The sequence below is a fragment of the Neophocaena asiaeorientalis genome, unplaced genomic scaffold, assembly GCF_003031525.2.
Source record: "Neophocaena asiaeorientalis asiaeorientalis breed wild unplaced genomic scaffold, Neophocaena_asiaeorientalis_V1.1 scaffold606, whole genome shotgun sequence".
Taxonomy (NCBI): domain Eukaryota; kingdom Metazoa; phylum Chordata; class Mammalia; order Artiodactyla; family Phocoenidae; genus Neophocaena; species Neophocaena asiaeorientalis.
The window spans coordinates 3,471,657-3,483,593 of NW_020173687.1; the positions used below are offsets into that span (position 1 = coordinate 3,471,657).

Sequence of the window (11,937 nt, forward strand, 5' to 3'; positions counted from 1 at the left end):
ACAGGCCACGCAGGTCCTGGTGAGGTCAGGGCGTTAAACCCCTCGGAAGCCACTGGAGGAATGTGAGCAAGGGGTGACGTTCCCTGACGTCTGTCTGTGTGGAGAGGCTGGAACAGAGGTGATGGCGCAGGCAGGGAGCCTCGGGGGAGGCTGAGCGCAGCAGAGGGGGACCGGCCCGATGTCTTCAAGGAGGAGCCATTTGCGTGTCAGGTGCAAAGTCCAGAGAGAGGCAAGGTGGCCCCAGGCCACGGAAGGTCAGAGGCCCTGCTCACAAGGACAGGGAACGGTCTGGGTTTGGAGGCAAAGATCAAGAGCTCAGATCCAAAGATGTCAGGTCAGCCGCACCTCCGAGACCCCAGGGGGACGTGCTGAGTTAACAGGGCAACCCCTTGGAGCTCGGGCCACGTGGGCTGCAGGACCCGTCGGATTGGCAGATGGTATTTAAAGCCACTCATGCAGCAGCTACTCACTGACTCCTACTTAGAACCAGGCACATGGGGACGAGGGGGCACAGCAGTCAAACACATACATTAGGTCACCAGTAACAGTCGAATAACGATAGACTGGTGGGGAGACAGACAACAGTCAGACAAGGACAAACATCAGGGTAAAACGGCAACTGTGTCAAAGCCCTGAAGGAAGGTTCACAGCGCTGTCATCAGAGCCACGAGGAGAAGGTCGGAGCTGATCAATGAGGGGTCGGGGGGCGAGGCAGGCAGGGACCCGCTCCTTCCCACAGCAGGTCTCCTCTGAGGCACGTGGACTGGTCCCACTGCTGAGGACCCGGGCGAGGGGTTGGGGGTAAAAGGTCCCAGGGGCAACCTTGGCTCAATAAGAAAAAGAACATGCTACACCATCAGGGGTGACAGTGTTGGGTAGAACAGTGACCCCCAAAGATTGGTGCACCTGGAACCTGGGAATGTGACCTCATTTGGAAAAAAAAAAGATGTAATTTGCTTTTGCAGATGTAATTAAGGTAAGGATCTCAAAATGAGGAGATCATCCCAGATTATCCAGATGGGCCCTAAAACCAATGACGAGTGTCCTTATAAGAAAAAGAGAGGACACGGAAGAGCTGATGTGAAGACGGAGGCAGAGATCAGAGCCACAAGGCAAGGACCACTGGAGCCCCCGGCAGCTGAAAGAGGCAGGAAGAACCCTCGCCCAGAGCCAGAGGGAGTGCGGTCCAGCAAGCAGAAGCCAGGGACGCTCCAGACACCCTACAAGGCCCAGGGCAGCACCACCACAGAGGACTGTCCAGCCCCCAATGTCACCGGTGCCGAGGTTGAGGGACCTGTCCCAGCCCGTGAGCCCTGTCTACGCCAGCCGTTCTCAGATGTGTCCCACATCACCCCATCCGGCAGGATGCTGACAGGTGTTTAAGGGAAAGGGTCCCAGGGCCAGGTAAGTTTGGGAAACATCACAAGCTTCAACCTCTTCTTAGACGTCCAGGGCCCTATGGCTGTGAGCTTCTGCCACGAAGACCTCAGTTCGACTATCTATCAGCCTCTTCCAACCTCATGGGTGCCGTGTCACCCCACGTGTACCGCAGCACGTGCTCCCGGAAGTGCTTTGCTAGACCAGCGTGGAAAAGGCCCAGAGGTATGCAAGGTCGCAGGAGGGGATGACAGTCAAGGCCAGTGTCTAGCCCTGGGCTCCTGGTCTGTCCACCTGGTCACGATTCGCTCTGCCTGTACCCGCTTAGTACCAGCCGGCTCAGGTTCAATGCCAGCCCCTTCCCGACTCTCCACCAACACCAGACCAGGTCCCCCGTGGCTCCACCCAGGGCTCTGCCTGTGGCAGTGATGGTCACCATGAGATGCTTTCAGGAAGAACAATAACCCCTCACTTGGGAACAAGAAGCCTCCCCAAAGGCCTTATAGCCACGTCCACCCTCGACCCTCCTACAAGAGACGAAGCTCAGCACAGCCTGCACCAGGACTCAGCACCCTTTTACCTGTGTCACGAGGGGTCTACGATGCTCTGTCTCTCTGAGCCCCCAGATCTTCAAGGGTAAGACAGACCAAATACTCTGACCTTTAGAACATGTTGTGAGGACAGACCTCCTAGGGCCTCGTGAACACGTGGTCCTGAACAAACAGATGATGCCGCTTATAGTATTTCCGAGACGACCACTGGCATCAGCCCCTCTCTCCTTCCCTCCCTCCCACTTCCACCTCATCTCGCTTTCCTGTTAACATTTTCTGCTACATTTTCCAAACGCTGGCCATCCGAGTGCCACCGACACCACCTCCTGCCGTGTCATCCCAAGCAGTGATGCTGTCACTGACTGAGCCACTTTTGTTTTTCCAATACACGTGAAAATGAATATGCGATGGGCAGAATAAAACAAACTCACTCAGGTCCATCCTAACTGTGCCCTGAGCCTGCCCGCAGGCAGCCTGCTCACGAAACAAGGAGAGGGGGGTATCTCTCTCCATCACTCCCCCGCCCCCTCTGTGCTGGCGGCAGAAGTGCCCCCTCGAAGGCGGCCTTGGGTGCGTGCCTCTGGTGGGAGGTTCCCACCCCGCGGGATCCACCCCCCGCTCACCAGAGATGATGGAGTCATTCAGGGCCTCTTCGTCTTGATACAAAAGCAGGTCATCCTTGAGTTCGGAATTCGTGATCAGGTTCTCCTTATTCTCCTCGGACTCCTGAGCCACGGTCCACTTGCCGTCCGAGGCTCCATCAAAGCTCCAAGCCTCGCCCCGCTCCTTGCCCCGCTCCACACTGCACGTCCTCGACAGCCGGACGTCCACGCGTTTCTTCGGGGACCCCTTACTGTCCCTGCCTTGGAAACTGAACCAGAAAGGCAGTTCGTGTTATACGTTGTCCAGCTTCACCTGCAAACCCTGCAAAGTCGACTTGAAGACTTATAATGGGCGTTGCAAAGATGTCCCCCAAGTATGTGCAGCCGATACCCAGGACAAGAGCCAGAGGCACCCACGGCTCTGAGTCCAAGGCAAATGCCTGCTTAGAACGTGCTGTTCCGAATGTCACAGACACGCATGTAATAAACCCCGCCAAGGCTGAGAGCAGCAAACACTCAGATCAAGGATTTCCTCAGAACTGAGCAGGGCATTTTATTTGTCCAATATTTCTGCCAAGCCACACACGTATTCCATTGTCTGTTTTGCCCTTCGATGACTCCCTTATCCTCAGTCTATGAGGCATATGAGACCAAGAATAAGAGTCAGCTTCCAAGCAGGCTTGTGCTCTTGCCTAATGAAAACGGGAAGCCGTCAGAGTCCCGAGACAACGTAACGGCTACTTCTCCCTCTCGATTCTCCCCCGGGATGCTCCCACCCAAGCCTGGATCCCTGGATCCTCCGGGGGAAATGCAGGGACTTTGTAGCTGGTCCCCACGGTGCACATCACCCACTTGACCTCTCCCGGAAAGTGGCAACTGAGACCAGCTACAGACCAGCTAAACAGCCCGGTTCAAAATGAAAACACAAGCTCCTTGCTCAGAAGCTAGGAATTCCAAGACGGTGACAGCAGAGCATTGAGTTCAACCCGGAGCCCTCCCCCCGTAACTGCCACCCATAAGGCTGGCCGCAGATGGGGATGTGGGCACACAGGTCCCGCTGCCAGGGGAGGGGCCTCACCTGTCCTGGCGGTGCTTGGTGGCCAGCGCCCTGTGCAGCTCCTCGATGACTCGGCTGGGGGGCAGCGGCCGGTGGACAGTGGTGAGATGTGGGGACCCCGTGGGTGTGGAAAGCTGGCCTCGGACAGGAGGGTCAGTACTCTTCCCGCCAGAGCCTTGGAAGAGTGTGGCCTGGCCTGGGGCGTAAGAAGAACCAACAAGAAGGTAAGTCTTTGGTGGCGGGGAAGTGGGGCTTTGCAAAAACACAGGAGCCTGTGAGCAGAGGGGACACAGGGCTCCCGGCCAGGTGAACCCACTAGTACCAGATGCTGCACCATGTCCCTTCGCCCCCAAAGCCGGAGACGAGCTTTGTCCCTGACCAGTTCCAGTCCATCCTCCATCCCTGAGCTGAGCCCATGGCAGTGCCCACAGGCCCCCCGCAAGGTCTCAGGCACCGAAAGCCTCCTTCCCATTTCTCTACTACAAACTCCTGAAGCCATACTTCCTTTTGCGGAACGTGAAAGAACTCCCCAAGCTCTATGGCCATCGCTCATCCTGGACCACCACCACGGCCCCCTCTGCTTCCCCACGTCATCCGTTCACGTCCGCCGCCAACCCTGCACCTCACCAGAGGGGGCCTTCTGATCACGGTTCTCCCATTCTCCTTGGGACGAGATGTGGCCTGATGATGGCAAGTCCCAGGGCCCCAAAGGCTGCCCGTTAAACATATTTTATATTTTTTTCCTTTTTTTTCTTTTTTGGAATTGGAGTATAGTTGGTTTACAATGTTGTGTTAGTCTCAGCTGTGCAGTAAAGTGATTCAGATAAATATAGATATATAATATATTTAATACTTAAACATATTTTGATATTTTTAAAACGTTGGCAACACATTTTTAAAATACTAAACACCACGCAGACCCAGCACAGCAAGTCTGTGTGTGGGATTTGGGTGCAGGTGGCTCCCTGACACCTGGGGGAGGGTGGGCTGAGGAAGCTCGTGGGCTGGGGGCCGCTGTGGCTATCTCAGCCGAGCGAGCACCCGGGGTGGGTGGGGAGCATTGAGTGTGTAGCCTCCGTCCCCCTGTGCCCCAGTTAAGCCCAGGTGAAGGGCCTTTCTCTTCCTCTGCTGCCACCTAGTGGCCGCGTGCTGAAGCAACTATTTCCCCCTAAAGGAAACGAAGACCAAGTCGCCAAAATGCAGTCTCAGGTGTAAGGGATCCAGGCCAAAGCTCGTAACCCTCCCCCCCTCCCGCCCTAATCCAGTCCCCAGACTCCTCGGTGACTTGTCAGAAAAGGTCTCCGAAGTTCAGGAGCTCCTCGCCCCTGAGGGGCTGGGGGGAGTCAGAGAAGCTGACCCAGGACTTAGGACACGGGGAGAGAGGACTCACGGGACATGAAACGGGCTGAGGTCTGATCCTGTCTAAGCACAACAGGGACAGAGGGTCCCTGAACTAATTATACAGGAGCCGGGCGGATGGTGCCTTATCCAGTGGATTTCCAACTGTCTCGTTTCAATGGATGGAAGGGGGATTCGCACACAGTCTGTAACAAGATGCAGATTATTTGCCTCAAAACTTTAGTCTGTGTGGCCATGTCACCCAAGGACTGAACACCCTGACTCCCAGAGATGGAGAAAGAGGCAGAAAGCAGACAGAGGGGTCAGATCACCTGACTGTTCCTTCGATCAGTTACCCACACTCGCTGAGCAGCTGCTGTACGCAGGCGCTGGGACTAGGGGTGATGGCAGAGTTCCCTCAACTGTCAAGTGGGGACACCTTCCCTCCCCAGAGGGGCTGGCCTCCTTGCGGTGCCTGGGGGAGGGCAGATCCTGACAAGTGGTGAGTAGTCGTATTACAGGTGGGGGCCAAGGATTAGAGCAAAGCTGAACTCTGCTTTCCACTCTCATCTTCCTGGCCCCGCCCTCAGAGGCAGCACACAAGGCTTTACTCCTAAAAACAGTCGCCTCTTTGTGAAAGGCCTGCTTTCCCCCTGAGCCCTGCAGCGTGTGTCTCCTGTTTCCAGCAGGGCCGGGACAAGAAATACCCAAACTTGAAAAGACAACGGCCCTACTTCCTGGGACCCTTCAGCCAGCGTGGCCAAAGCTCCAGGAGGCGATGCCTTCGCGGGCCTCTGCTCAGCCGTGCTCCCCTCTCTGACCACCACCCTACAGTCCAGTGTGGATTCGTGGCTCCGCCTTGCTGGACGGAGCTCTCACAGAGATGAGCAGAGATCACGAGACAGACAGAGAGACAGAGGAAGGGGAGATGGGGAGATGGGGAGATGGGGAGATGGGGAGTGGCAGGGAGGGAGAGAAAAGAGGGGATGAGAGGGAGGGAGGGGGGAGGTAAGGAGACAGACAGATAGACACTGACTCAGAAGCAGAAAGAGAAGGACAGGCAGACACCTGAATGTCCAGAAAGATAAAGCCCCCATCCTGGGGGCTGTGGCTACGGCTCCTGCATCCACCTTCCGGAAGAAACCTTTGAGCGCTGCCCCACACGTGTCTGAGGGAGCCCGGGCTGTCTGCCTCTGACAACCAGGGCTCCTCCTGGCTAAGGAGCGCCCTCCCGTCTCCAGCTCTGCTCCCCTGGACCCGCCCAGAGCCCCAGAGCACCACAGAAGCCAAGGGTGAGAACCAGCCCACAGTGGGAGCCCAGTCAGGATGGGGCGGAGGCATGGATGGATGAACGGAAGGAAAAAGGAAGCAAGGTGGATGGGTGGATGCATGTAGGCCCACCTGTGACACTCCTCGTGGTTCTGGAGCCTGCCTTGGGCGGTGGGGTGGGCAGCAGCGGGGGGCTGGGGAGCTGGCCCACGGATCTCTCCAGGGGTCTGGGAGGACTGTCCAGGGAGTCGGACCCAGCTAAGGCTTGAGAGGGCTCGTCCGTGGTAGGTGGGAGGCTGCCAGCAGCACCTGCTTCTTCATCTCTGGATGCGGACGACATCTTGGCTGGTTCAAAAGCAAAACAGAGAATTCACAAACCACAGTTCCTCTGGCTGGGGTGGGTGTGAAGACAGCAAGGGAGCTTTGGCTGGGTGGGCTTGTTATCACGGGGCAGGGTACAGAGGGGTCACCTCTCATACACATTTCACTCCCCGTGAGTTCTACTATCAACAGAAACATCAGAAGTAGAGAGGAGGTGGGGGAGGGAGGGAAATAACTTCAAGGGCGTGGGCGATTCTGTCCCTTTTCCACTCCGTAGGTAGTACTAAAGCTCCCACCTCACCTGGGGCTGCTGGTCACAAACACAGGCTTTGGAATCAGATGTCAGTTGGCCCCTGCACTTACTCTGCGACCTTGGACGAGTTCCTAATCTCCTGTGTCTCCACTTACCCGTGGATGACATCGGACTAACAGCAAGAGTCCCTCACAGGATTGTGAGATTTAATCAAGAAGCGACAATGAGATGTGCGGCTGGCACACCGCAGACCCTCAGATCCCGCAGTGACTGGTTTTACGTGCCTGGTTAACAACGGTCCTGCCCGAGTGAGGGCTGTGAGCTGAGTGGCAGGGGAACAGCAGGGAGCTTCAGCTTTGAGGAAGGGTCAGCCCGTCCACAGTCCCCATCCCCTCTCCTCCCAGCTGCTGGCTCAGGCATCTCCCCCTCCCGAAGCACTGCTCCCCCCTCCCCTGGCCTGTCCACCCCTGGGCTTTCTCCCAACCCGTCAACCTCTCCTTCCCCTTCTCTCTTTCTCCAGCTCGAGTTCCACCATCCATCACTCAAGAGCCGTCTCACCAATACCCCCAAGCCCTCTGCCACCCCTCCTTTGCATTTAGCTAAATGGGAACACCCCATCTCTGGATGAAGCCTCCATCTGCCGGCTCCTGTCCCTGGGGAGTGCTGTGGAAGACAGACAGATGGCTCCTGGCCATCTCAGGACCACCACCCTCAGGGCCCTTAGCTCTGCCCCAGCAGGTGGTCACTCTGCTTCAGACCTTCTCTGTCTCTCTCCTACCTGCAGCTTCTCACGCCCTCCTCCTGTGCGGCCTCACCTCCAGCTTTACAGGGGAAAATGAGCCCATCAGACCAGGGGCTGGGGGGAACGGGGGGAGCTCAAACCCAAACCTACCATCCCTGACACAAGAAGAGAGGCGGCCTCCCATCCCCACCGCGGGACCCCAGCCCTCCTGCCCACTCAGAGCACACACCCGGGTGCCCCGCCCCACATCGTCTAATTTCATCTTTGCAACCACCTAAGGGGGAAGACCCTGACATCCTCTGGGAACAGCCTGACAGAGCTGGCCCCAAAGTCACCGTGTGGGATTCATCCATCAGCCAGAGAACGCTTCTTGGGGGGGGGTGGCACTGTCCGTGGTGCTGACCGAGGCAGGCTTTATCACTGCCCTCACAAAGCTTCAGTGAACCTCTAGAAAGGACCACTGCACGTCCCAGGCATCCCATTGATTATCACCATTTCTGTCCTTTTGGCGTCCCTGTTGGCAGCTGAAGACCTCTCAGGCCAGGCCTTTTCCCTGTGAAGCTCACAGAAATGCAGTCTTTGCCTTAGAAGGGCTGTGGCCCTCCCAAATCCTGATAAGCAAGATCTGAGAAGAGAAACGTCCCCTTCCCACCCACTGCAGAAGACAGAGTCAGGTTTGTATCATAAGGTTAGTCTGAGCTGAGAACAGCCACTACAGAAGGCTCCTTACCTTATGCCCTGCACAAATACCCACGTGAAAACACTATGGTTTTATTTTATTATTATTATTATTGACAATAATAATAAAACTGTCCTCAAAAGTAATATTTGTTCATAGGCGTTTTTTCTAAAGACTCCTAGACGTCAAGACTATTGTTACGTCCCATGAACTGTGACCTGCAACTTCTAAGAGTCTACAATTCCGACTGTTTTAGTTAATAGGTTTTGCAAAAATAACATTAAAATAAACATTCTGTGCTTCTAGGTAAAAAAAAAGTTGTGTGTTTTCCTCGGTTAAGCCATAGGTGAGTGTGGAAAGGTCCCTTTTCTCCATGTGGGCACTGGGCCTCCTGGCTTGTGTGAATCAAAGCAGGGCAGTGGACCCTGATCCTGGGGAGGTCATGCTCCCGGGCCCTCAGTGGCCAAGCTTGCAGCCGGAACCACCGGCTGAGGGGCCGGAGTGAGCTTGAGTACTCGGTCCAGGCTTGGTTTCTATCCTCTAGGCATCCAGCGTGTTCCCAATGTCACGGTTTCGGGGAAGACAGGTGGCACAGGAAAGGCTCACCTGATCTCAAGCTCACCACACCAGTCTCCCCCACCCATCCTTTGCCTCTGTTGTGATTGGACTCATTTCCAGAGGAGCGACCTTGGTCTCCACCTCTCTGAGCCTCGGTTTCCTCATCTGTACAAACATCTGTATAAAACAGCCTCTCCTGCCCACTACAAGGGAGGGAGACTTCCACGAGGTCGTGGAGGGGATGTCTGAAGCTATTCAGCACTTTGGACGGTCATGGGCCACATTGCCAGGGATCGAAGCATTATTTTGGAACATGGATGAGTTTTCCTCTCATTCTAGGTCAGGGGTTCTCAACTTTGGCAGTATTGACATTTGAGGCCAGATAATTCTTTGCCTGTAAAATGTTTAGTAGCAAGCCCTGGGCTCTATCTGCCGGATGCCGGAGTGACAACCCAAACTATCTTCAGACACTGCCCCATGCCCCGTGGAGGGGAGGATGCCCGTGGTTGAGAGCCCCTGCTTGAGGCAGACACTACTTAGACTTCTAAGGGGATGCTCTGTGGTGTCTCTTGGCGAGGGAGGCCTGTGGTGAGACCCACAGCTGTGACATACTCTCCCGGGCACTGCCATCATGGAAACCCCGACCAGCCAGTTGCTCCCTCTGGGCCTTGGTCTCCCCGCACGGACCTGGGAGTCTGGACAGGGTGGGCGTGTTTGAACTGGACTCCGTGGGTCCCCTTGGGAGGGCTGCCGAGAGAAGGGTTAACAAGGAGACGGCCCTGGGTCAGGGTCCCCCCGGCTCTGTCTCAGCACAGTCCTGCCATGTCTACCCCTGCACCCTCCCCTGCGGTCCTGGACACCTCGTCCCCTGGTTCCCTCCTGCCGCTCTGGCTGCAGCTGCTCAGCCCCCTCTCAGGCTCCCCCTGGGCTGCCCCAGGACCCAGCCCTTGGTCCTCTTCCCCATTAACCCACTCTCTCACCTAATTCTCTCCTCCAGTCCTCTGGCTTCAAATCCATCTCATCTCTGTCAACCCCCTTGACCCTTTCTCAGAGCTCCAGACTCATCCATCATTGGCCACATTGACACCTCCCTCTGGAGGTCAAATAGTCAAAATGAATCACGCGCAAACCCATCTCTTGATTTCCCAAGAGAAACCCCTCCCCAGTCCCTCTTCTCTCTCACTCATCCATCCATCCATCCATCCATCCATCCATCCCACAAGTGTCCTTGAACAGTTATGGGGCCCTAGGAGCTGTGGACATGGCACTGACCAAGACAGAGCCCCACCTTCACCAGACTCAGTACACGCTCCCCCCACCCCCCAAGCTGTCCAGCCAGACTGGACACAATGCTCAATCCCTCTACTGTCCTCTCCATCTCATGCCCACCCCTCGTATCTAATTCATGAATATATCCTGGGCACTCTGCTTCCAAAATATTTCTCGGAAATATTGTCCTCCCAGTGTCAGCTGCCACAGCCTCTGCCTGAACCTCAGCAATGACCTTCAAGCGCCTTCCCTTCCACCCGTGGCACCCCAAACCCATTCTCTAAATGAGGGTCAGCAAGCTTTCTCTGTAAAGGGCTTTGGCTTTGCAGGTTATAAGGTCTCTGTTGGTGCAGAAAACTCTGGAAGGGCTGGCGACCCGAACAGCAAACTCCCCTGGCTGTGCACCCAAGTGGACGTGTGGCCACCCCTCACCCTCAGTGCCACCCAGTAGACCTTTCTCAGATGACAGAAACGCCTCCTTGTCTGCTACAGTGAGCAGCTGACAAGCGGCCGGTGCAACGGGGGAGATGGATTTATTTTCTCTGGTTTTAATTCATTGAAATAGCCACGCAGCTAGTGGACAGGGCAGCTCTGGATTTCTGCGAGTGAGTCAGTGGTCACAGCCCTTCAACCAGAGAGGTCACAGAGTAAGATTCTAACAGCCCCCACCACTAGCCCAAGATGCAGTGGGTCCCCCACCCTCTGCTCTGAGGGCCCCGGGACCCAACACACCAGGAACTCACCCCAAACACCCTCCTCCGATGTCTCTCCATACTGACCCCCCTCACACCCTGACCTGTCTGAGGGATCCTCGGTCTAGGAAACTGGTGTCTCAGTGTCTCCTTTGCCAAACTACACCTTCCTGCACATCTCATGTGAGGATGCAGCTACCGCTGTATTAAGTAATCTTGTCAAAACTGAAACGTTAACATCTGTTAAAGTCTCAAGTGTTATATCAAAAAAAAATTTTTTTTTAAATGTAGAAGCCGACATCAGCTTTGCATGTTCCCCGCATTTGGAATCCCTCCCTCGGGGCTGTCCCTGTCCGGCCCTGACCAGCAGAGGTCGCTTCTCACCAACTGAGCTCCCAGCCAAGGCCCTTTTGCCTGGGGCGTGCTGCTGGGTGGTGGGCTTGCTTCATACCCAGTTATCACCCACTGGAGACATTCTGAGACCGAGAGAGACCAGCCTGAGAGGAGGGACCTAGAGGGCTGGGGGGACAGCTGCCGTGGTCAGTTTTACAGAACCCCAGTGACACCCAGCATGTTCTCTGGATCAACCCCCAGCTTTACCACTTATGTGCTCTGTGGCCTCGGGCAAGTGACTTAACCTCTCTGGGCCACTGCTTTCTAATCTAAAAGCAAAAACAAAAAATGGGGCTAAGATAATATAGCACACACAGAACATGCTGAATGCCACTTTTCCTTTTAATTAGTGCACTGTTGGGCACGCCAGAGCTCAGCCCCTGCACGACAGAAACACTGAATGGGATCCTGTCCCACTTAACATTGAAACAAGGGGTTCTCCTGGGCTTTTTTTAGGGGATGCTCTGTGGCTGACACAGCATGACCCAAACGAAACCAGGAATCACCCCAAACACAAAAGTCCAAAGTCAACCCAAATCACTAAACCCAAACTGAAGATCAAAGAAAACCACGGTCAGAATCTTTGACAGTGTTTCCTTCCGGAAATATCTGCATCATTGGATATAACCCCATGCCCCCAGCCCTACCCCACGGTTTGGGGCACATAGAAGCAGCAGCCCCAATCCAGGTGTCACCACCTGGCCAAGGAGAGGCATCACCCCCAGCGCAGCACAGGGGTTGATTCCCAAGACCAGGCTCTTCACCTTCATGGAAGGGATCACAAACTCATACACCCAAGGGCCCAAGCAGGAGCTGAGAGGTGAGCACCCCGCCCC

General features: G+C 55.5%; 1 protein-coding gene across 1 annotated transcript in view; it reads right to left on the reverse strand.

The window, feature by feature from the left end:
* Positions 1 to 11,937, reverse strand: part of PHACTR3 (phosphatase and actin regulator 3) — a 204,978-nt gene that overhangs the window by 60,936 nt on the left and 132,105 nt on the right. Inside the window, exons 5-7 of the mRNA XM_024750334.1 lie at positions 6,327 to 6,539; positions 3,609 to 3,783; positions 2,552 to 2,799 (exon numbers count right to left, since the gene is read on the reverse strand). Coding sequence (XP_024606102.1) covers positions 2,552 to 2,799; positions 3,609 to 3,783; positions 6,327 to 6,539 — 636 coding nt within the window. The remainder of the gene's footprint in view (positions 1 to 2,551; positions 2,800 to 3,608; positions 3,784 to 6,326; positions 6,540 to 11,937) is intronic.